We start from the raw sequence: 26,575 nt of genomic DNA on the forward strand, positions 1-26,575 counted from the left end.
AGTATATCACCCCACCCACCCCACCCCCAATGATGCCAAGAATTGTTTTTATAACCTTGTTTCAAGTTGCAGGAAATAAGGGAGCTATCTGTATCTTGTGGGAGAGATATAAACATCTTCCTGAAGCTCTGACCTGATCATTTTCATAGGAAGTAATACAGGGTGTATAGGGTTAAGATTGAGAGAGAGAAGGTACAGAGTGAAACCAGGAAACAAGGTAGGGGTACATTTTCCAAGGCCATCACACCTAAATGAGTATGAGATGCTACCGTCCGTCCTTCAGCAGTATGTATAGATCAGATCTTGAAAATGGTCTATCTGGGAGTGTTCCATGCTTCTCTCCCCCTGGCTAATCCCATCTGCCTCTGTTGGTAGAGATTCTGCAGCACAGGACAGAAAGGCAGTTAAGGGTGTTTGTAACAAAAAGGGCGAGTGTTTGTAACAAAAAGGGCAAGTAAGGCCCTCTCAAGTCATTATATGAAGTTTATCGTGACAGTAAACCGCTGCTGTTGCTTCCCCATAGTTTTCTCCCTTTCATGAAAACTAACTTTTCCAAACTAAGATTTGATACATCTAATGTGACAAAGGCTTTGTTGCTACTTATGAAACTGGAGCATTTCCGTGGTTTATGGTGATAAAGCCGAATATTTGAAAATCAAACAGTTTTGGGAAGCCTGGAACATGACTACCATACCCAGAGATGATTACCAGGGAGGCAGAGTTCTTAGGCCTCTGGGGAAGTGGTACTTTCTTCAATAACTCTTTTTCTAACTTTATTATGGAAATTTTCAAAAAATACAAAAACAGTAGTATAATGTACTCATATGTACTCATCACCCAACTTCAACAATTAACTCATGGCCAATTTTCTTTCATTTCTACTTTCTCACACTGCCCCTTTCCACTAGATTAAGCTAAAGCAAAATTCAGACAATCATTTAATTTTCTATCCATAAGTATTTTAGTATGCATCTCTAAAAGATAAAGACTATTTTTAAAAACATAACCACAATAGCATCATGCCTACAAAAAAAACACTATTAACAATTCCTTAATATAAAATGTCCACTAAGTATTCAGTTTTCCTCAACTGTCTCATAAATGGTTTTTACAGTTTGTTCCAATCAAGATCCAACTGGAGGCCATTTATTTGCAGATGGTTTATGTGTCTTAAGTCTTTTTTTCACCTGTAGATTAATCCCTCGATTTACGAGGGTCTTAGAGGGATGTTATTTCCCCAGCGTTGTCTGTTAAGGCTTAGACCCTAATTCCTTGCTGATGAAAATAAAGGGAATTTTGGAACATGAGAGCAAAATATTTACCTACCTTAGTAGGTCACCAGGAGCTTGGCCTAAATATCCTCAAAACCCAAGGTGTAAAAGTGAACTTAAAAGGCAAGACTGGACTTTTCATTTAATAGAGCTCCTTACAAACCTCTCTTCTCGTTCCCATGCCCTTTTCCTCTTGTTTTCTGGATCAGAATCATAGTCTCATAAATTTACAAAACATTATTCTGCTGTTGCTCTTTGGAGAAATGAAAATGGTTTTTCCTAGTTCAAGCAGTACCTCTATCCAAAATATATATTCCATTGAAAACCCCTTTCTGTGAAACTCTTGGGAATGTCATTTGTGTCCACATCCTTAGTTCACCCTGGCCAAGACCTCTCAGTTTAAAACCTTTCATTACTATGTGACCGAATTTTTTTTTTTTTTTTTTTTTTGCTGTACGCGGGCCTCTCACCGTTGTGGCCTCTCCCGCTGTGGAGCGCAGGCTCCGGACGCGCAGGCTCAGCGGCCATGGTTCACGGGCGCAGCTGCTCCGCGGCATGTGGGATCCTCCCGGACCGGGGCACGAACCCGTGTCCCCTGCATCGGTAGGCGGACTCTCAACCACTGCGCCACCAGGGAAGCCCTGTGACCTAATTTTTAAACCCCAAACCAGGAAGGTAATCTGACAGTCATATTATCAGAGTGACACCACTCTGGAAAACTGTGTACCTGTGGTTACCACACTTGAAACCACGTCATTCTCCACTGGTTACATTCTATCACCTTAACAAGAGACCAGAATGAGGCATTAAGTGTGCAGGCCTAACTGTGTGAGTTTTTCATGAGCAGACCAGTTAGACTGGCCAGGGCTCACCTGTAGGGCTGGTAGCTGGAAACCAGGAAGACCCTCTAGTGTGGTTCTGCTCTCCCTCTGACCTGGAGGATGGAATTAAATAGTGAAAGATAACTACCTGGGGCAGTTTCTCAGTATTGTTATTTATGCATCAGGATAAATAAGTGGTTCTTAATCTGCAGTACACTACTCAGAAGGGAAAAGACTGTTAGCTCAGCAATTCAAGAGGTGGGTTATAATATAAAGTCCATTCTTTTACTGTGAGGATGGGGTGGTGACACAGAGGTCTGAGATTTGAGTTTAACTATGAGTAGAAAGATGTAGAGACAATATAAAGATTTTGGTGAGCTATGAAAGATGACAGCCCCTTATCACAAGGACTGGTAGCAGAGGTACCTTTTGGGAAAACATGAGGAGAATAAAGGATGCTGGTTTTATCATTCTCATTCAGCACTAAGCTCCCAGCAGTGCTGCAACATAGGGATCTCAAAAGAAACAAACAAAAAGCCAGTTTAATTCTACAGGCCAACCTTCTGGCTAAAGAGCAGAACTCTATTCCTGGTGACAGGATGAGTGATATTTAGGCACAATCCAAAGCCTGCCTTAACTGTGAAGGAAATGGGGTAACTCTTAAAGAATATTAAGGAGTCAAACTTGAGACAGTGCTTTTTTCAGGGGCTGGGGTGTAAAAATCTCAACTTCTTTGCACCTTGAAAATCTTCATTTTAGTGTATATGTCAATGGTTGAAGCTCCACTCCTTTGGGAATGTTATTTAACTTACCTGAATTATTGGGGGTGAGGACTCCTATTTGACCTGAATCCCCACCACTTAGGGATGGTCTGAAAGAAAAAATCCCCTGTCCGGAGGAGGCAGATGAAGGTCTAAGGAAGGGAAATAAAAGCATCAGTAGAGAAAAGGAAAGGTTAAAGTAAAAACCATGTGTAAAGGAAGAGCCTATACATTTAAACCAGAGAGGAAATGAATCCCCTGCTTGCAACTCAGAATACAATTAAGTAATTCAGATGTATATTAGACACAGTACTGTTCAACCTTCTCTTTTGTTTACAAGGTAGATTATAAGCTTCAGTGGTATAGGCCAGTGGAGAAGTAACCACAGGGCTGCTGGCAGAATGTCAGTGGGAACAGATCTCAAGTGAAAGGAAGCAGTATTACTTACCTATAAGATAGGCTGTGAGTGGAAGCTGGTGAAGGGGTTTCTGAAAAGCATAAAGATGAGCCTATGAGATAATTCATGAACCAAGAAGAGACCCAGGTATTCTGGGGGCCAGGGCAAAGGAACAGGGGATCAAAGATTTTGGTATATATGTTAGACTTGGGGGCTAATGGCAAGTGAAAAAGCCCACAAGTCACCTAGCAGTGGATCATAAAGGTGCTTTCCTCGCCCTTTCATGAGTTTATGGGCAAGGATCCATCACTGCCTTGATGCGTTCTAATGTATCTGTGCCTTGGTTTCCCCTCTAAGGTGAAGATTATCAGAAAGAATGGCTAAAGACAAAGGGTCTTTAAATTGGCTGGGAGTGACAGCAGTAAAAATGTAGAGTAAGGACCTCCACAGATTCTCTCCATAAAAGGAATGAGAAAACTGGCAAAAATTGTCAGAATCAACTTCTTCAGAATTCTGGAAATTAACAAAGGGCTTTTAGCAATCTGGGGAATGTTTATTCCAGAAAAATAGCTGAATGTGAGTAAGAACAGTGAGCTTTGTGACATTTTAACTTGCCCTATTCCCATTTCTCCCTCTCCAGCTCCATGGTAGCCTTGAAAATCAACAGTTTGGCAGTCATCATAGGGGATGGAATGGGGTTGGAGCTCTTTCAAAACCTCATTCCCAGAGAATTGTCATACTTGACCTGCCTAGTTGTTCACTGGAAGACTTCACTTGCAAGGCTTTCTTTATTTGACCTGACTTGGAGCCAAACTTACCAGGACTTGGAGCTTAAGAGTTCACCAAGTGTGAAAAGCTTTTTCCCCAGGAGTGTTTATTGCAAATAATTAGAGGCACTTGTTTAGCCTGCCTGAGGAGGTGAATATCAGTTGGGGCAAACAATAGGCTAACCAAAAAGCATAAAAGGAAAAGCTGTGGAATGACCTGTCCACCGGGATTTTGAAAAGGAACAAGTTCTTGGGAATCTAGGCCATGTGCATGCACAGGGCTGTGTGCATGCTCAGTAAAGATTGAAAAGGCTCTAAGCTCTCACCTTGGGACTACCTTGAGGTCATACAAGCAGAAAGTGAAGGCTAAGGCACAGTCGTCAGCTGCATGTTGAAGGTACACCCCAACACACAGTCCCTCAGCAAACACTGAGGGATTTATTGGTACTAGGTGTTTAAGGAAAGCTCTGTCCAATCATTAGCTGAACACTAAGCTAACCAAAGAGACACTTCGGTGGCCACACGAGAAAGAATACAGATTTTACAGAATCAGTTTTAGAAAGTCACTAAACAAACAATGACAAACAGCAACAACAACAAACCTTGGGAAGGGAGGAAGTATCTGATTCTTAGAGTTGCCATGCTATATTATTTAGCTGTCCAGTTTTCAACAAAAAATTATGAGGCATGAAAGAAACAAGAAAGTATGATCTATGTAAAGGAAAAAAGCACAAGCAATAGAAACTGTCCTTGAGGAAGCTCAGATACATTGGATTTTAAAGACAAAGACTTTAAACCAGCGGTTCTTTTTTTTTTTTTTTGGCCACGTTGACAGGCATGCGGGATCCTAGTTCCCCGAACAGGGATCGAACCCATATCCCCTGCAGTGGAAGCACAGTCTTAACCACTGGACTGCCAAGGAAGTCCCTAAATCAGCTATTTTAAACATGTTCAGTTAGCTAAAGGAAACCATGTCTAAAGCACTAAACAACAGTATGAGAATGGTCTCATCAAATAGAGAACACTAATAAAGAAATATTATATTAAAAAGAAGCAAATATAAGTTCTGGAATTGAAAAGTACAATAACTAAAATGTAAACTTCACTAGAGATATGAGCTGTCAGAAAAAAGAAGCAGCAAACTTGAAAATAAATCAATTGAGATTATCCAGTATGAAGAAGAGAAAGAAAAAGGAATGAAGAAAAATGAACAAAGCCTCAAAGACCTTGGTGGAATACCATCAAGCACACCAGCATGTGCAAAATGGGAGTTCCAGAAGGAGAACAGAGAGGACCAAGGGCAGAAAGAATTATCTGAAGAAATAATGGCTGACAACTTCCCAAATTAGATGAAAACATTAATCTATACATCCAAGAAGCTCAACAAATCCCAAAGAGGAGAAATCAAAGAGATCCGCACCTAGACTCATCATAAACTGTTGAAAGCTAAAGGCAAAAAAAGAAACTTGAAAGCAGCAAGAGAGAAGCCATTCATCACATGAAAGGGATTCTCAATAAAATTGGCACTGATTTCTCCTCAGAAACCATGGAGGCCAGAATATAGGAGGATAATGTATTCAAAATGCTGAAAGACTGTCAATCAAAAATTTTAAATCCAGCAAAACTATCCTTCAAAAATGAAGGAGAAATTAAGACACTCCCAGATGAGTGTCAAAATTAAGAGAATTCATCACTACCAAACCTGCTTTACAAGAAATACTAAAGAGAGTCCTTCAAGCTTAAGTGATAGGACACTGGACAGTAACTCAAATCTACATGAAGAAATAATAAAGATCACTGGTAAAGATAACTACATTGATAAACATAAAAGTATAAGTGTATTTTTGTAACTTCCTCCTATCTGATTTAAAAGACAACTGCATAAAACATAATTATAAATTTATGTTGAGGAGAACACAATTTTTAAAGATATAATCTATATAATAACAGCACAATAGAATGGAGAGGGGAATGGAACTATATAGGAGAAAAGCTTTTGTACACTGTTGAAATTAAGTTTGGTATAATCTGAACTAAATTGTTATAAATTATGATGTTAATTATGATGTTGATCCCTAAGAAAATAACAAAAAATACAGTGAAAGAAACAAGAGAGAAAGTAAAATGGTACACTAGAAAATAGCTGTTTAACACAAAAGACAGCAAAAATGGAGGAAGTGAGGAACAAAACATACATAAGACATATAGAAAACAGGGACTTCCCTGGTGGTCCAGTGGTTAAGAATCCACGCTTCCACTGTAGGGGGCACAGGTTCAATCCCTGGTCGGGGAACTAAAATCCCACATGCTGTGTGGTGTGGCAAAAAAAAAAAAAAAAAAAAGACACATAGAAAACAAATAGCAAAATGGCAGAAGCAGTCTTTCCTTATTAATAATTACGTTAAATGTAAATGTATTAAACTCTCCAATTAAAAGGCAGAAACTGGCCAAATGGTGAAAAAAGATCCAACTATACATCATCTATGAAAGACTCACTGTAAATTCAAAGACACATATAGGTTTAAAGTAAAAGGATGGAAAAAGATATTCCACGCAAACAGTAAACAAAAGAGAGCTGGAATGGGTAATATCAGACAAATGCACTTTAAGACGACATTGTTACTAGAGACAAAGGTCAAAATGATAAAAGGGTCAACCCATCAAGAAGATATAACACTTATATATGCACTTAAAAACAAAGTCCTAAAATACATGAAGCAAAAACTGACAGAATTGAAGAGAAAAATAGATAATTCAACAATAATAGAGCTTTCAATACCCCACTTTCAATAATGGATAAAACAGCAAGACAGAAGATCAGCAAGAAAACAGAAGATTTAAATGGCACTATATACCAACTAAATCTAACAGATATCTATAGAACACTCCACCCAACAACAGCAGAATACACATTCTTTTCAAGTGTACAGGGAACTTTCCCCAGGATAGACAATGTTTTAGGCTATAAATTTAAAAGGATCTAAACCATACAAAGTATGTTGTTCAACAACAATGAAATGAAATTAAAATCAATTAACAGGAGGAAATTTGGGAAATTAACAATTATGTGGATAATCAACACTGCTAAGTAACTAATGGGTCAAAGAAAAGAAAATCACAGAAGTTAGAAAATACTTTGAGATGAATGAAAACAAAAACACAACATACTAAAACTTAAAAGGATGCAGTGAAAGCAGTGCTCAGAGTGAAATTTATAACTGTAAAGGTCTATATTAAAAAAGCAGATCTCAAGTCAATAATGCTACTGTCCACTTTAAGAAACGAGGAGAACTAAACCCAAAAGCAGATGGAAAGAAAATGATTAGGGCAGAAAAAAATGAAATAGAGAATAGAAAAATAATAGAGAAAAATCAAGAAAACTAAAAGTTGGTTCTTTGAAATGATAAACAAAATTGACTAATCCTGTGGGGTGAGGGGCAGGATAAATCTGGAGGCTGGGATTAACACATACATACTACTATGTATAAAATAGATAACCCTGGTGGTGCAGTGGTTAAGAATCCGCCTGCCAGTGCAGTGGACATGGGTTCGAGCCCTGGTCTGGGAAGATCCCACATGCCGCAGAGCAACTAAGCCCGCACACCACAGCTACTGAGCCTGCGCTCTACAGCCCGCAAGCCACAACTACTGAGCCCACGTGCCACAACTACTGAAGCCTGCACACCTGGAACCCGTGCTCCACAACAAGAAAAGCTACCGCAATGAGAGCACCACAACGAAGAGTAGCCCCTGCTCACCACAACCAGAGAAAGCCCGCGTGCAGCAACGAAGACCTAGCGCAGCCAAAAATAAATAAATTTAAAAAAACCCCAGATAACCAACAAGGACCTACTGTATAGCACAGGAAACTATACTCAATATTATATAATAACTTATAAGGGAAAAGAATCTGAAAAAATATATGTATATATAGATTCAGTTATATAAATATACATACATATGTATGTATATGTCTGTATTGGGTTGGCCAAAAAGTTCATTCGCTTTTTTTCTGGAAGATGGTACATATATATATATATATATATATATATATATATATATATATGTATCTCAATTGCTGTGCCGTACACCTGAAACTTAGATGATATTGTAAATCAACTATACTTTAATTTAAAAATTTTTTAAAAATAAACTTCCTTTTTAGAACTGTTAAAAAATTGGACTAATCTTTAGCCAGGCTGTCCAAGAAAAAAGAAGAAAGCCCCAAATAACTAAAATCAGAAATAAAAGAGAGTATTACTACTAACCTGACAGAAATAAATTGGCTAGAGCACCTAGTTTTTCAAAGGGGTGAAGATGAAAGAACTGGAGGGAGGCTATTTGGTGAATTTCAAAAATGGTTATCCAGGAAGAGATCTGTGAATTTCAAAACTGCCTCTTGGGAAAGAAAGGGAAATCCTCTCCAAGTATACTCTATGGACTGACTAATGCCTTGAAAAACAGTAATAACAGTAATAGTTCTAAGGGGAAAGAGACAAGAAATTACGTAGGTGGAACCAAAATATTTCTTCACTGGAATATTTTTGTGTTTGATACACAGTGAAGAAGCCAGACACCCTTCAGGCTAACATAATTGGCATCTAGTTAATCTTTCTTTTAGATCTAACTTCTACTGCCATCTTGTGGCAATTAAAATCCAGGTCAATTATTTTAAAAGTTACTCTCCAGTCTCCTAACCAGAGGGTTTCAATGACTTTCTAATACTCAAGTTTCAATTTTCCCCTTATCAGTTTGAGAACAGAAATATCATTACTTGAAAAGTTGTATCTGGATACCTGGAACCACCTTCTGGAGAAAAAGTAAAATGGCATTATATTATGCACAGAAAACCAGAAATCTGCTGGTATCTGCTCAGAATGTGTTGGCTTCTGACTCCTTCCCCTACACTGCCCCTCTCACCAGTAAAAGAGTCTCTTGGAGTGCTCCTTCCCTGCAGCGCTCTGGCTCCCTGAGGGACAAATAATAAACATTAATAAATATATCCCGGGGCTTCCCTGGTGGCGCAGTGGTTGAGAGTCCGCCTGCCGATGCAGGGGACACGGGTTCCTGCCCCGGTCCGGGAGGATCCCACATGCCGCGGAGCGACTAGGCCCGTGAACCATGACCGCTGAGCCTGTGTGTCCGGAGCCTGTGCTCCGCAACAGGAGAGGCCACAACAGTGAGAGGCCCACGTACCGCCAAAAAAATAATAATAATAATAAAATAAATAAATAAATAAATAAATAAATATATATATATATATATATCCCGATTCTCTGGCTTCCATATTTCATGCTATGGCTATACACTGAAGTGTATGTTTTTCTCCCAGAGTGGGTACGTGACTCCAGGAAGGATCCACACTTTATTCCTTCCAAAATGAACATGATGGACACTGTTAATGCAGTCCACTATTTTCACCCCTATTCATTCCGAGTCATGAATTAGGTCAGCTTCTAACATCAGGTCTGAATTGCTGAAAGAGAGTCCAGGCATGGCATCAGATAATTCATGCCAAAATCAATATAAGTTTAATATTCTTGCTTTAATCTTGGCTTTCATTTAGCATTAGAAGTCTCAATCTGAAAAGATAATGTGAATATTTCTTACCTGTCCCAAGTTACTAAAGCCAGCCCCTCTATAAAGGATAGATTCCACTGAGGAGGACCGACTGTATAAGGCAAAACAAAAAGGAAAAAACAAACCTGGTATTAAACTTTTACACAGACATAAAGTCTCCTCAGTCCCTGTCTCAGCCGTATCTAGGCATTTCTTTCATCTTGATCTTTTGCCAACAGTTCTAATGCTGCTGTGTAGCTTTCTACTCACCTGACCACTTGGCTGCTATGCTGAGAACTGGGTCGTGGAGTAACTGAAAGGGAATAAAATGCAGAATGAAAAGTTGCCATCAATGGTGTGCCCTGCCTTGCCTAGCCTACATGTTGCAAGTGAGTGTCCAGGAGTATGGCCTTTTCATATCATACATAAGATTCGGAAAATCACATTATACTTTCTGAGAGGAAACCATCTTCCATATGGGATAAGGATATTTACTCATCTCACACAGATATTTGGGCAAAACATGGTCTCTACCTGACTGTGATGGAGAAGTAATGCCCACTGGTCGAGGTGTGGTTGACCTGCAAGGAAAAAAAAAAAAAGAAAGGCAGCTCTATTTTCTCTAAGCAGAACTTAGTGCCACCTTAGAGGATCAATCAGGTCATTATTTACAGAAATAACAGCCTTCTCTCTGAGCACAAATTGCTTACTAATCATGTATTACAGGTATCAGCCCAAAATACAGAGGCAAGCTTTCCATATGGGACTCCTTGGCTCTCCAATTCCCTAAACGAAATCTTCTCCACTTCTCTATTGCCCATAATAGAAGTTCTGAAGTCCTTCTTTCTTCCTTCCCATAGTGCCTTACCAGGTACTCTCAACTTTACATATATCTATCCATCTGTCCATCCATTCATACATCTGCCATTCCCTCACTCCCTCCATCCCCTCTTCCATCTACCCACAGACATTTATTTAGTGCTCATAAGTCTTAGATCCTGAACTTACAAAGATAACTAGAATATGGTTCCTATTTTTGAGAGGCTCACAGGCTAGTGGGAGAGACAAAAAGAAAAAGAGCAACATAAGTGTTATAATGGGTATGTCAGAAGTATGGAAGTATGATAGAACACTATACTTTAGCTTCTGTGAGTCAGGGGCCATGTCTTTTTAATCCACCAATGCAGAGCTGATATTAAAAATATATAATAACTGGTAGGGTACAGACATTTACAATTAGAATAATCGGTGATGTACACCCAACACCTAACACAGTGCTTCACAAACAGTAAGTACTTAATGAATATTTATTGAATAAATGAATAATAGAACATCTAACTCTGCCTAATAAAGTGCTGACAGAGGAAATGACACATGAGTTCAATTTTGAGGGGTGAATAGGATTTCATAAGGTGACGGTCAAGGGTGAGCATTCATCCAAGATTTTAGTTCAGCACTTTTCAGTAAGGAGCTCTTTTTTGGAGAAGTGAAAAATGAATTCATAAACCATTCCCTCCACCGCAGAGCCCACACAGGAGCTACAGCCAAGTGCCAAGAAAGGATAGAATTCACTTTGCTGTACAGCAGAAACTAACACAACATTGTAAAGCAACTATACTCCAATTAAAAAAAAAAAAAAAAAGGAAAGGATAGAAATTTTCAAAGAGGGATGGTATGGGGCCTGATAAAACTGACCTGCTTCCTTGGTACCAACTTGGAGATTCCTGTAGGTGAAAAAAATGGGAGTGAAGGAAGCTGTAGCTCAATGGTCCCAATCAATGGATCTTACTTGTCAGATAGCTAAGCTGCAATGTCCTCTAGTTGTGGTTACTAAGATGCCCAATAGAAGAAAAAACAGCAACAGTGAGTGTTTCCTCAGAAAATTATTAGCTTTGGGGGGAGAAAATTTTAGTTCCTCTTCACAAAAACACATTGGGAATCCTGTAGACTGATACATGTGGGGAAATATAGAGAGTCTATGGGGAGAGCAAGGAAAATGACAGGATTACAATGTGCTAGAAGAGTTACAAGAGTAAGATCAAAAGGAACATTATATAAACACAAAGGACAATCTTGGGAAGAGACAAATGTCCAGGAAATAGAGTTTGAGGGACAGGAAAGGTCCTGAGGTGCCTTGGGATTCTTGAAGACAAATTTTAAGTTACCACAGATATCTCTTCTATAAGAGAGCTTCCCATGTGTTATGGCATGGACTCCCTGATATTCGAGAATAGGTTACCACTGTGCTAGATTTTGTCCTTTCATCCCTCCAAGGTCTTCTGTGGCCTCGTCCATTTACTACAGTGTGCTTGCTGTACAAATGTTATCAATATTACCAGCCATGATGTGAAAAAGGTTAGGAAACACTAATTCTATTCAGTCAGCTAGATAGATGGGCCAAGTAAGAGAGAAAATAATAGTATGGAAAATCTATTTCATTCACCTTTAGGATGGCTAGCAATTTCTTCAGTTCTCCATTCTCTTTCCTTAAGACTGACAGCTCTCTAGGCAAAAGATGGAAAAAGAAACAATCAGCTCCAGCAGGTCAGTGGGATAAAAAACCTGATTTTTATTATCAACATCTAGTTAATGCTTCCGGAGAGATACTTGCCACTATACAAGGTATTTCTGTCAGAGATCTGGTGATTCAGGGGGGCAATGGCAGGGTTTTGGTGGTGAGAAGAATCAGGTGGACAAAATAAACAGTCACTTGGTACGATTTCAGAAGTTTACACAGAACTGCATTTCCTCTCCACACATTTTCCCCTGGCCTGCTGCTGTCTGAAAATTTCCATCAGGGATTCCATCTTTTAGCTTAAGATTTCCAAAAGAACATGGACTTCCCTGGTGGTGCAGTGGTTAAGAATCTGCCTGCCAATGCAGGGGACATGGGTTCAATCCCTGGTCTGGGAAGATCCCACATGCTGTGGAGCAACTAAGCCCGTGCGCCACAACTACTGAACCTGCACTCTAGAGCCCATGAGCCACAACTACTGAGCCCATGTGCCACAGCTACTGAAGCCCGTGTGCTCTAGGGCCCATGTGCTGCAACTACTGAAGCCTGCGCGCCTAGAGCCCATGCTCTGCAACAAAAGAAGCCACCGCAATGAGAAGCCCCAACACCACAATGAAGAGTAGCCCCCGCTTGCTGCAACTAGAGAAAGCCTGCGTGCAGCAACAAAGACCCAACGCAGCCAAAAAAAAAAAAAAAAGAACCAAAACACACCCTCCTAGAGGTAACATTTTAAATCTTCCATCATTATTACTGTGAAAAAGTCATGTCCGATTTCTCTGAAGTAGTTTTCGACAGATGGAAGTAAAAGGGGAAAGCTATAAAGTAGGGAAGGTCCCTTGAGGGAAGAAAGAGAAAAATAAAATGGAGATTGAGAGACCAAAAATTCTGTACCTGACTTAACCAAGACAAACATAAACACACATGGAGCAATTTTTAGGCTTTGGAACCATAAGGAAATAAGGGCTACAGCTTCTATGAGAAGAAAAAGGCTCTCTGGTGATTTCATTCGTCACTTACTTGTCCTGGTTAGTCAGTGTTTGCTGTGCCTCCTGCGTGGCTGCTTCTAACTTGGTAATTCTATGCTTATAAAAGGCGATGAGGAGATCTGTTTGCTTCTTCTGGAAACTCCACACCTACTAGGGAAAAACAGACCTTTGACATACAACCCCCATAACTCCTTTCCCCTTACTTGTAGCAACAAATGGAAACCCATCAATTCATACTCTATTACTGATCATTTTCTTCTGGAGCATCTGACCTAATTCATGATTCCCCAAAACTAGGGAAAGCCAAAGCTTTTCATTTCCAGAAAAGTGCCTTCCTAATATCTTAATGAGAACATTCTGACATAGAATGACTCTTTAAAAATATAACCATTCGGGCTTCCCTGGTGGCGCAGTGGTTAAGAGTCCGCCTGCCGATGCAGGGGACACAGGTTCGTGCCCCGGTCCGGGAAGATCCCACATGCCGCGGAGCGGCTGGGCCCCGTGAGCCTTGGCCGCTGAGCCTGCGCGTCCGGAGCCTGTGCTCCGCAACGGGAGAGGCCACAACAGTGAGAGGCCCGCGTAACGAAAAAAGAAAAAAAAAAAAATATATATATATATATATAACCATTCATCTTGAGCAAGAAGTGACAACCAAAAAAATGTTTCCAAGCTTAGAACTGGTTCTGACCTTACTTGTTTACTATTAGCTTGGACTCAGCTTCCACATTCCTAGCTCTACAGAGCACTGGTAACCAATTTACTTTCCCTAAGATACTCACACATAGACACTTGTAGGCTGTTTATGTTGCTACAGTAAAGGGCAAAGAGGCACAGAAGGAGATTTACCTATTCCTGAATTTTATTTCTGGCCATGGGTAAATAATTTTATCTTTTGCTTTAATTTACCATTTGATATACTGATGTGCCTATCATGGAATTACTGAATCAGATCAAAAGTTAATATGTGGAAAGTATTTTAGCTTTGTCAGGTTCTACTTTTGAATACACAGCAGTATTCAGGTCTCGTTTGTTTCCTCCCTACTCACACCGTAAACCTTTTTCTTAGGTCCTTCCTAGATCTGGTACTTTTGTCATAAACTTTTTGTTCTCATTTAATTTGCAAGTTGCTTTTGCCACCTTCCTAAAGAATTCTACTTCCGAATTTATATAGTCTCTACACTCTTTCCTTTCTACTCAAAAGCAAACTAAACTAATTCTACACAGATAAGAATTCACTGTAATCTATTTTTTAAAATTTATTCTTGTTTTCAATAAAAGTAAAACATATTCATTTTAGAAAATTTGAACAATGCAGAAGCAGAAAAAAGGCACTCAATCCTGGGAGTTATCTAAAATGGCAAAGGGTTGGCGAGCAATAGATACTATGGATAGATACAATATATAGCCAAGAGACCTACTAACCTACGTGCCAAAACTACTTTGGTGCTCAAAGAGATTTGAGCAAAAAAGAATCCTAAAAATGCTTCCTTATCAAAAGAAAGGGGACTTCCCTGGTGGTCCAGTGGTTAAGACTCCACGCTTCCACTGCAGGGGGCACAGGTTCGATCCCTCGTCGGGGAACTAAGATCCTACAAGCCACGTGGCACAGCCAGGGAGTTAAGTTTTGGGTTGCAGTTTGTGATCAAAGCCTCTCACACTGGGGCTTAAGGTTCCTCGACCTGCTCAGTAGTGATAAAGAACTCAGCTACACTGTTTCAGAAGTCTTAAAAACTGACAGATAAACTTTTTCTTTTCAGGTAAAATAATCTTCAACTAAATAAAACCTTTCTTCAAAGGCACCATTGATTATCTCAGCTGTTCAGTCTTTAAATTCAAGTGAGGGATGGGAAACTGATCTGATCTATTTATGAGATCAGGTCTTGACCTGATTTTACTCAAACGATTTATATGGTAGTTATTTAAGTATGTTAGCAAAACATATGATTTCCCAGTCAGCCACCTAATGATCAGGGCCAGCTGCCTGTATTTGTAAATAAAGTTTTACTGGAATACAGTCATACCCATTTGTTTACAGATTGCCTGTGGCTGTTGTTCTGTGCTACAGCAGCAGAGTTGAGTAGCTGCAACAGAGGTTGCATAGCCTGCAAAACCTAAAATATTTACTAACCTTTCAAGAAAAAGTTTGTCAGTCCCAACATTAAATTTATGAAAGTCTTTCTTGGGCTTCCCTGGTGACGTAGTGGTTAAAAATCAGCCTGCCAATGCAGGGGACACAGGTTCGAGCCCTGGTTGGGGAAGATCCCCCATGCCGCGGAGCAACTAAGTCTGTGCGCCACAGCTACTGAGCCTGAGCTCTACAGCCCGAGAGCCACAACTACTGAAGCCCGCATGCCTAGAGCTCGTGTTCCACAACAAGAGAAGCCACTGCAATGAGAAGCCCGCACACCACAACCAAGAGTAGCTCCTGTTCACCACAACTAGAGAAAGCCCGCGTGCAGCAACGAAGACCCAATGCAGCCCAAAATAAATAAATAAATTCATTTTTTAAAAAAGTCTTTCTCTGTATTTTTGTTTATCTTTTTCTTTTTTTTTGGCTGCGCCATATGGCATGTGGGATCTTCGTTCCCCAAGCAGGGATCAAACCCATGCCCCCTGTATTGGGAGCGCAGAGCCTTAACCACTGGCCCACCAGGGAAGTCCCTCTGTATTTTCATTTGTGCCTTTTGCTCTGAATTTGTCTTTCTTTGTGAACCTATATCTTTCCCTCTCTTTCTCTCAACCTCTTCTCTCTCTTTATTTCCTACTCTATTTGATGCTTGATGTTGTCTGTTCTTCCTATTTGTTTTTACTTAATGGACATTTATGTTACTTCTTCTTAATTTTAAAGTGGATGGGCCCAACAAAATGGGAGAAAATGTTTGCAAATCACATATGTGGTGAAGGACTTGTACCTAGAATATATAAAGAACTCTTACAACTAATAAAAAGACAATCCGACTTAAAAATGGGCAAAGGATTTGAATAGATATTACTTTAAAGATGACAAACAAATAGCCAATAAGCACATGAGAAGATGCTCAACAACATTAATCATCAGAGAAATGCAAATCAAACCCACACCGAGATAGCACTTCACACCACTAGGATGATTATTATTAAAAAAAGACAGATAAAACAAGTGTTGGTGAGGATATGGAGAAATCAAAACCCTCATACACTGCTGGTAAAAATGTAAAATGTGCAAGCACTTGGGAAAACAGTCTGGCAGTTCCAAAAGTTAAACATAGAGTTACCATTTGATCCAGTGATCTAATTCCTATGTATATATCCAAGAGAAATGAATATATGTCCACACAAAAACTTGTATACAAATACTCATAGCAGCATTATTCATAATAGCCAAAAAGTGGAAATAACCTAAATGTCCCTCAATGGATGAATGAATACGTGAAACGTATATCCAGCTATATAATGGATTATTATTTGGTCATAAAAAGGAATAAAGTACTAATGAAGTTCTAATACATTCTACAACATGGATAAACCTTGAACACATTATGCTAAGGGAAAGCAGTGCAGGATTCAGACAATAAATAAATTATATAATGTTAGAGATAAGACCTATGATGAAAAATAAAGCAGGGTAAGAAGTAGACTTGGGGCTGCTATTTGAGATATGAGAGTCAGTAAAGGTCTGACTGAGGAAGAAAAATATGAGCAGAAGCCTGAACGAGACAATCTAGACATTACTTGGATCAGTTATTCAACTTCACAGATTGGGAAAACACATTTTCAGACATTGCTGACTTCACCAAACGGGCACTTCACTACAGTGATGATTAACTGACCCTTTTCATGTATTTTATCTTGATTACTTGACCATGTGTATTTGGTCCCATGATTAGGCAGGGTAGAATTCAGACTACATATAATTTCTCTCCTGATCATTAACTAACCCTTGGTTTAGTTATTAACCAAAGCTCTGCTCTTTCTCTTGTTCATGTGACCTTGTTTACATTTCTCCTTGAGTCTCAGCTGGATTTTATCTCCCCATAATGTTAAATAGTATCTCAAATATGACGGTTCACCCAAGCAGCTAAAAGCAGGATGCAGTGAAAGCTTTAATTTCCCTTCCTCTATCTCCAGAGTCAGGATTGAGGGGGAGACACCAAAGAAAAATTAAACCTACTGTCTTCAGCCAAACATGACAAAGGACCATCTTCACATTTAATAAAAAAATATTCTCGTAAGAACGAGGAGACTAGAGAAGAAAAATAGTGATAAAATCTCAAGAAATGTGCCCAGATAGCAATCCCATGAGGCTATGAAATGATCTTGGTGGAGAACTGGAGAGTGGAAAGGAAAAACCAAAGTTTTTAGAATTTGGGAACTTTCTCAAATGGTTGTCCTGTCTCCTCTTCACTTCCTTCCACAATTCTATTGCTCCTGACCAAGTCAATGGCATGACAACATATCATGCATCAGGAAAAGAAAAATATCTTCCAAAATTCAGGCAACCTATTATAAATACTAACTGAAGAATTAAATATATATGTGTTGCTAAGACAGGTTATTGAAAAATAAGAGTGGAGAACAAGAAATCCGTTTTTGAACTTAGGTCTATAAGCAAAAGCTTGAAAGTTTGGCTACTAAATCCATTGTTTGCAGGGTCAGGCCTGTATATTCAAAGCAATTTTTAGAAGATTCATTAAATGTGCGAAGAAAGAAGACAAAGCTCTCTAGAACCTTTTTTATCCTCAAAAATTACTAAATAGAACTAGGAACCACAAGGCAAGATGTCAGCTACATAGTAGTTTTTACAGCCTATCACAGATTCTGGGTGAGTAAAAAGTTAACTGTTGAGATTTGTATCATCAGGGAAGAAAGCAAACAGGGCAGCCAATTTCTCCCCATTGTATACAAATATATGAATGCAGTTTAAAGAGAACCTCTGGAAAAGAAATAAGATGCATTTATAACTTGCCTGGAAAATCAGGTTTTCTTCACTTTTATTTCTCATACCTGAGAGATGTGACTAAAATACTGCAAAGCTGTCTCCACAGGGCTTTTGAAGTACATCTTCTCCTGAGGTTTCAGCTATGAAGAGAGTAAGACACATCCACAATGGAATGAAATAAAATACAGGCAAATATGGTTAAAGACATAGCACCCTTTCTAAAGCAACCAGGTATTATTTCACTGTGCTAAAAGGGCGATCACTATTGCGCTAGGAGATGTAGACTACATATCCTAATCCTTCTTACCTCATGCTTCTGTGACAGCAGTCACAAATCCACAAATAATTCTTTTATCTCTAGTTTACCTCCTTTTTTTTTCAATTGCTATCTACACGTTTTGTTTGTTCCTTTTTTTAAAAAAAAATTTCAGTTTTTTTTTTTGGCCATGCCACGTGGCTTGCAGGATCTTAGTTCCCTGACCAGAGGTTGAACCTAGGCCCCCACGGTGAAAGCCCCAAGTCCTAACCACTGGACCACCAGGGAATTCCCCCAAAATTTCAGTTCTTAGCCACTGTATTCTTTGTATAGTTCCTACACACCAGGAATGGGATAAGATTGTTTGTGACGGGGAGGAAAAACTTACATTATCAGAAAGAGCCAGATACTTGCAGGCAGTTCCACAAACAGCACATTTATCTAGCGGGGAAAGGGGAAAAAAATGTTTGGTTCTCATGGGCATGAGGTAAGATTTTCCTAAAGTACATGATAACAGTCAAGTAGGCTAGCTAATGAAAAGAGGGTTCTTACTGAATTCAAAATGTCATTGTGCTATAAAAGGACATCGACTTGAGCTCCATTCTCGAAATCAGTGTTTCCAAACTTGTATGTTGATGAGAAGTAAGGCTTTCACACTGTACCTCTACCCATCTCCCTTTTTATAAATTCTCAGTTTTCTTCTGCAGGTGAGGGACAGTAGCCTCCCAGCAGGAGTACAGGAGTGTACATTTACTAGAGTCTGGGAAGAGTACCAAAGATCTCAACTTTAAGTTATTATTTTTTATTCTATCTACCAGACAGTAGGCACACATTAGGCACCATAAGAAACTCTCCAATTATTCCTGCCTTGTTCTCACCTTGCTAATATTCCTGGATATTGTTTTGAAGCTCTCCTACTCTCATTCTCTAATTAACCCAATCTGAAAGATGTGGAAATTAAAATTACTAATCTTCCTGTGAAGTTAAAATTTTAGTGGTGGTGCTGGTTATTGATTAAGATAAATGCCATGTCCGGAGAAAACGTCACATGACATATGCTTCACCGAGACAAACTGCTCCAAAGTGAGCTGCTGTTACCATAGTAATAGCTTTGTTACATTAGCAGATAACTTTAAAGGGTCATGAGATTCACATAGAGAAAAAGCTTCTCCAGAGGCTACCTAACCTGACTCTTCTTTCCTTGGGGATGAAGTTTTTCCCCGTCTTCCTTCCATATTATTATCAGAGTGAGCTAGCAAGTGCAAATCATTCTTCTATTTAAGAAAAAGACAAGACAAAGAAACTTCCACAGCTCTCCATCACCTGCAGGATAAAGTTCAGGTTCTTTAGCCTGGTATATAGAGCCTTCCATCATATGGCCACTACCTACCACTCTAGCCTCATCTCTCACCATTTCTTACTTTATTCTTTTATGCTCTACCAATCCCAACCACATGTACTTCCCTGTACTAAGTTTAATGATGTTGTATTCCTTTACACATGCTGTTCTCTTAAACCAGAATGATCTTCCCTGCCTAATTCACTTGGCAGACTCCAGTTTATTACTCAAAACTCTATTGAAACAACACCTCTTCTAGGAAATTTTCCCTGATCAAAACATCTTAAGTCCCTCTTCTGGACCTACTACCCAGAATACATACCTACAGAATATAATACATACCTTGTAAGTATTTTAGCATTAAGAAAAAAAAGACACACCTTAAATTTGTCTCTTCTAAGACTTAACAGCTGCAAGAACTTGGTCAAATCACCTATTTGAACCAGCTCCTCATTTGTAAAATGGGTCTACTAATAATTACCTCCTGGGATTGTGGTGAGGATACATAAAACTGGTACACATGAAAAAACTTTTTAAACCACAAAGGTATCACCCACCACTATCACCATCGTCAACATTTCTAATTAAATTGATTTCACAGATTATACTACTTCCCATTAGAAATAGCTCTTGTTATCAACCACTTTCCCAATTTCTATTCATTATTTTTATTTTTTCTCTTTCCTCTAATCAGTCTGATAACCTTGTGGCTTTCTCTGCCACAGGCTTCAGAACACTGACAAGCACCTTTTGATGTTCAAGTAATAGATAGTCCATTTGCTAAATCATTCCTTTTAATGGATTCCTCCGATTTTCATAATCAACAGTTTCCTATTATACCCACACCACCTTCGGCCTACTAAGTGATTTTTATTCCAAGTTACACAGAGAAATGGTTAATCATTATTTCTAGGTTAAAAACATTTTTGCCTGAATGTGAAAACAGTTAAATCACTCACCCAGAGTCAAACACTTTTTACAGAAAATATGGCCACAGCTGGTGACAAAGAAATGGGCCCCATCTTTTCGGAAACACAGGTTGCAGTGAAACCAATCCATTCTGCAGCAGAGAAAGAGAATAACCTGGGGCATAACATAATTATAGCTGTTCCAAAATCTACTTAACAATGTTTGCTTAGTTTCTGCTAACTTATTGGGATGTGGGCATATTATTGTGGGTATTTTAATTGGATGTGAGGAAGTACATATACCTCTGAAGTAAAAAAAGCAGACTGCAGACTATGCTATGCCATTTTCTAAAGAGAAAAATTATACATATTTAGAAGAGTAATAGGACAATGACGATTTTTTTTTGAATGGTGAGATCATGTGTATGTGTATGTGTGTGTGTGTGTGTTGCCTTTACACTTTTTTTGTTTTCTAAATTTTCTGGATTAATTCAGGCACTAATTTGTAATTAGAAAAAACAATCCTAAAAAAAAATCTATTTCTTTCCTAATAGTTTCCTGTGATACAGCAAGATGGAGCAAGGAGAAGGTAGTGGACCAAATATACAAGATCACATATTAGCCATTTGGGACATATTTTATCTAATGGAAACATTATTTATGCATGATGTCTGAGCTTTTCACATTTCCTTCTACTCCATAGAAACTCAGAATCATAGATCTGGAAGCGATCTTGAAAATCATTTAACATTTTTTCCAATCCCATCATTTTTCAAAAGATGTATCTGATATTCACTGAAATGTAAGGTTTTAAATGAAGAAACTGACATAAAATATACAGAGCTGAGGGCTTCCCTGGTGGCGCAGTGGTTGACAGTCCGCCTGCCGATGCAGGGGACACGGGTTCGTGCCCCGGTCCGGGAAGATCCCACATGCCGCGGAGCAGCTGGGCCCGTGAGCCATGGCCGCTGGGCCTGCGCGTCCAGAGCCTGTGCTCCGCAACGGGAGAGGCCACAACAGTGAGAGGTCCGTGTACGGCAAAAAAAAAAAAAAAAAAAATACAGAGCTGAAACATAGAGCTGTAATTAGTTCACACATTTAATAGATTTACGCTTAATTTCATGAATATACTACAAGAATGTAATATATATTAGTTTAATTTCATTTAAAATTAAATTGGGGGAAAAAATCAAAACAGAAGGTAAAATTTTTCCCCACTGAAGTCTTCTTTTTTTTTAAGTCTTTTCTTTAAAAAAGTTTTAAAGTAGTTTATGGAGACATTTGCTCAAAGAATATTGGCTGGTTTGTGCCACACTGTAATATTTTTCTCACATAAGGGCAAGATTCACGATAAAAACTTACTGAATAAATGTTTCAATGCAAAGACATTACACAGAGGCATGAGCTTCAGATACCTATTTGTTGCTCACAGATACACTAACTTCTACCAGAAAGTGAGTCTAAAGAACTACTGAAAAGGTCACAGTAATATATGCCCTGCTTTGTTTAGGGGAAGCAAGAACGATTTTAATCAAATGCGTTGACCAAATGAACCCTTTAGAAGAAGGGCCGTTAACAGGATTTGTGAGGGCAAGCCTCGTCTGATTTCTAGGGGTGATGGAGATTAAGCAGAGTCTCAGATTTACGAGTAACTCTTTTTTTTTTTTTTTTGCGGTACGCGGGCCTCTCACTGTTGTGGCCTCTCCCGTTGCGGAGCACAGGCTCTGGACGCGCAGGCTCAGCGGCCATGGCTCACGGGCCCAGCCGCTCCGCGGCATGTGGGATCTTCCCGGACCGGGGATGTCCCCTGCATCGGCAGGCGGACTGTCAACCACTGCGCCACCAGGGAAGCCCGCAGTAGCTCTTTTTTAACTACATGCCCTACCTGTTTGGCCGCAGTGATCCCAAAAGGCCTCGGATCTCACCGAAATCAATCAGTTCTCAAGAAAAGCTGGAAATGGCGGGAAAATATACAGCAAGCCTGGCACCGTCGAGAGGCAAGAGGCTGGGCGTGGCCGGCGACGCTGTGTGAGAGGCGTGGGCGGGGCCCAGGAGTGGGCGGGGTCCAGAGCATGCGCGAGGCGTGGGCGGGGCCGAGAGGCAAGACTGCGTTTTCTTAATAGTCCGGGAAAATCTACCTCATTTAAGATTGGGAACAAATAAGAAATATGATCTAATCCCATACATGCTATGGAAACAAGGTGAAAATAAACTTAATAATGTTCAAGCAGACAGTAACACACTAGAAAAATGTGGTCACAAAGCAGATGAAAACTTTAACTTAGCATTTTTTCTTCTCTCTTTTTTTTAACCTAATATTTTTAAGGGAAATAAAATAATAGATGATTTGAAAGAAAAGCATAAATCAGAAATAGAAAAGCTAAAAAGTGATACGGGTAGAGAACAGTCGCATATTAAATGAGAACTAACCAGTCTCAGGAAAAAATTTTTTTAACTTTTTTCAGAAATAAAAAAAGCACATTTAAGGGCTGAAAGGAGAATGGTTTTTCTAAAAAGGAAGATAAAAGTTTTCAAGAGAAAGTGATAGATATAGAGAACAAGCACACACATTTATCCCCACAAGGAAAACCAGAGCAATGTATCAGAACAAATATTTAAAACAAAATTTTGAGAAAATTTTCCTGAAATAAGACTTAAGTCTACATATCGCAAAGGCCTACAGTGTATAGGATAAAACTGACCCAGAACAGTTTAAACCAAAACACTTTCTAGTAAAACTATTAGTCTTTAAAGATAAGGAAAAACCCCTTTGAGCATCCAGACAAAAAGTCCTAGTCATTTATAAGGAAAAGGAAATTCGACTGGCGTCAGAATTCTTTACAGCATCATTTTATGCTAGAAACAATGAAACTGCATTTTCAAGGTTCTCAAAAAGAAAATATGATCCAAGAATTTTATATCCCCTTATGCTGTGTTCAGGTGTAAAGCCTGCTGACAAAAAAATCTGAACATGAGCTTTTCCTGAGGAAGCTGCTAAGTAATGGTTCTCAAGCGTCTTGGTCTCAGAACTCCTTTACCTTTTAAAAAGTATTGAAGTATTGAATTCCCTGGCAGTCCAGCGGTTAGGACTGTGTGCTTCCATGGCCGGCACACAGGTTCCATCCCTGGTCAGGGAAATAAGATCCCCTATCCCTGGATGCTGTGTGACACAGCCAAAAAAAAAAGTATTGAAGACACCCTTCCCTACAGAGCTTTGGTTTCTGTGGATTGTATTATATCTATCAATGTTCACCATATTAGCAATTAAGATTGAAAAAATTTTTAATATTTTTTATTCATTTGAAAACAACAATAAAAATAAACCCATTAAATGTTAACATAACCTATGAGAAATAACTATATTTTCCCAAATAAATACAATTTAGTGAGAAGAGGGGTATTGTTTTTGTTTTACAGCTTTATCATTTCTTACTATCTGACCTAATAGAAAGCAGTCGGATTCACACATCTGCAATCACTCTGTTACAGTGTACTGTTTTGGTTGAAGTGTGTGAAGATCTGGACTCACTCAAATACATAGCTGGAAAAGGGAGTAGTATTTTTTTTTAATTTTTTTTTATTATTTTTTTAAATAGCACAGCACCTGACATTTTTTTTTTATTAATTAATTAATTTATTTATGGCTGTGCTGGGTCTCCGCCTCTGCGCGAGGGCCCCCTCCAGTTGCGGCAAGCGGGGGCCACTCTTCATCGCGGTGCGCGGGCCTCTCACTATCGTGGCCTCTCTTGTTGAGGAGCACAGGCTCCAGACGCGCAGGCTCAGTAATCGTGGCTCACGGGCCCAGCCGCTCCGCGGCACGTGGGATCCTCCCAGACCAGGGCCCGAACCCGCATCCCCCGCATTGGCAGGCAGACTCCCAACCACCGCGCCACCAGGGAAGCCCCAGGGAGTAGTATTTTAATAGCTTATTTAGATACTTATGAACATTTTTCTTTGATACTAAACCAAAATTCAAGAAGTGGGAGTTTGTTAAAAGCTAGCTGCAGCGTGGGATCTGACACCATATCAATGAATGTGTAACATTTGGCATTAGACCAAATTGGTCATTTGGAAAATATTGGTTCACTGAGTTAAACACATTGACACATTTCATGATACAATATTAAATACTGACACACTCCATTATACAATATTTAAAAATCACTTTTATTTGTATCAACACCTATCTCACCAGAAAAGTCTTTGAGTATTGGGAACTTGTCAGGTTCACAGTTGCAGATACAAGTTTCCCAAAATTCTAATTTTCATCTGAAAATTTGAGTTTTGTCATTGTCAATAAATACAAAGTCACTTGTTTTCCTTGAAGTGACAAGCTCATTTTGTGTATTTTTGAGAAAATGTCTACCAAATACCCAAATCTGAATAAGTATAGTTTGTTTGTTACTTGTTCTTTCAGGTTAAAAAGGTGTTCCATTAAAAAGTGATTAGTTCAGCCCACAACTCAAACCATTGCATAGTTTTCCTAAATATAATCTTAATTCTACTTAAGCATTCTGGGTCATAGAAAAAGAAGAAAACTTACAAAAACATTTTATGAGATGAGCTTAGCAAAAAAAAAAAAAAAATGATAAAGATTGCACACATACACACAAGAAAACTACAGAACAATCTCACTTGTGAATATTGGTGCAAAAATCTTAAATAAGATAGAAAATAGAATAGAATCCAACAACATATTTTAAAAAGTATACATTATGACCAAGTGATGTTCACTACAAAAACGAAAGGATTGGGCTTCCCTGGTGGCGCAGTGGTTGAGAGTCTGCCTGCGGATGCAGGGGACACAAGTTCGTGCCCGGGTCCGGGAAGATCCCACATGCCACGGAGCGGCTAGGCCTGTGAGCCATGGCCGCTGAGCCTGCGCGTCCAGAGCCTGTGCTCCACAACGGGAGAGGGCACAACAGTGAGAGGCCCGCGTACCGCAAAAAAAAAAAAAAAAAAAAAAAAAACCACAACGAAAGGATTGTTCAATATTAGGAAATCTATTAATGTAACTTATTATATTAAATAATATTTCTAAGAAGAAATATCATACGCTAATCTCCACAGTTGCCAATAAAGCATTTGTCATAATTTATATCCATTTTTGATTTAAATTTTCAATGAAGTAGGAATCAATAGATATTCCCTTAATATGATTAAAAGATGTCTGTGTATGTGTATGCAAAATCCAGCATGTTTTTTATTTTTATTTTATTTACTTATTATTTATTTATTTTGGCTTTGCCAGGTCTTAGTTGTGGCACGCAGGATCTTTGTTGCATCATGTGGGATCTTTTAGTTGCGGCATGCGGACTCCTTAGTTGCAGCATGTGGACTCTTAGTTGTGGCATGCATGCAGAATCTAGTCCCCTGACTAGGGATCGAACCTGGGCCCCCTGCATTGGGAGCACAAAGTCTTACCCACTGGACCACCAGGGAAGTCCCCCGCATGTTTTTTACATGAGGGAACATTAGAGTCATTCTTGCTAGTCAAGAATGAGACAAGACTACCACTACCACTTAACATGGTATGGGAACACTAATTTAAAAGGATAAGATAAAAACACTTCTTTTAGCAGATTATATCATTGTATGTTGAAAAATCGGAGAGAATCAATCGAGAAGCTACTGTAAATAATAAGAAAATCTAGTAAAGTAACAAGTTATAAACTTAACAGAAAGAAATATAGTAACCTTTCCATATTCAAATAATAATCAGGTAGAAGATGTAAGAGGACAGAAGACTATTTAAAATAAAAATAAAGATAAAATACTTAGGCAATAACTTAACGAAATATATATGAAGAAAATTTTAAACCATTATTGAAAGAGACAAAAGTCAACATAAATAAAATAACAAGTCAACATCATAATGTTGGAAAGGAAGAGTCAACATCCCAATGATGTCAGTTCTTCCTAATTTATAAATTTAACTTGATCCAAAACAAACAAAAAACACAGGTTGCCTTTCTAGAATTAAACAAATTGATTATAACTTTCATATGGAAAATATCCAAACAAACAAGAGTATCCAGGAAAACCCTGAAAATCTTTTAGTGTCATGTGGGGTGGGA

At 38.9% G+C, this 26,575-nt stretch overlaps 1 protein-coding gene across 1 annotated transcript; it reads right to left on the bottom strand.

Moving 5' to 3' along the window:
* Positions 1–314: 314 nt before the first annotated feature.
* Positions 315–20,661, bottom strand: RNF212B (ring finger protein 212B; the record flags this gene model as incomplete). The annotated part of the gene is made up of 14 exons (XM_082648042.1): positions 20,550–20,661; positions 18,640–18,692; positions 18,061–18,135; positions 13,109–13,224; positions 12,020–12,080; positions 11,272–11,300; positions 10,111–10,157; positions 9,847–9,889; positions 9,628–9,688; positions 8,938–8,986; positions 3,302–3,341; positions 2,905–3,005; positions 2,144–2,205; positions 315–380 (listed from the first exon to the last, which is right to left on the bottom strand). Exons 1-14 carry the CDS (start codon positions 20,647–20,649, stop codon positions 315–317), a joined length of 903 nt encoding a protein of 300 aa, XP_082504168.1. The 5' UTR covers positions 20,650–20,661.
* Positions 20,662–26,575: the final 5,914 nt, after the last annotated feature.

Source organism: Grampus griseus (genome assembly GCF_964374135.1).
Source record: "Grampus griseus genome assembly, chromosome: 2".
NCBI lineage: Eukaryota > Metazoa > Chordata > Mammalia > Artiodactyla > Delphinidae > Grampus > Grampus griseus.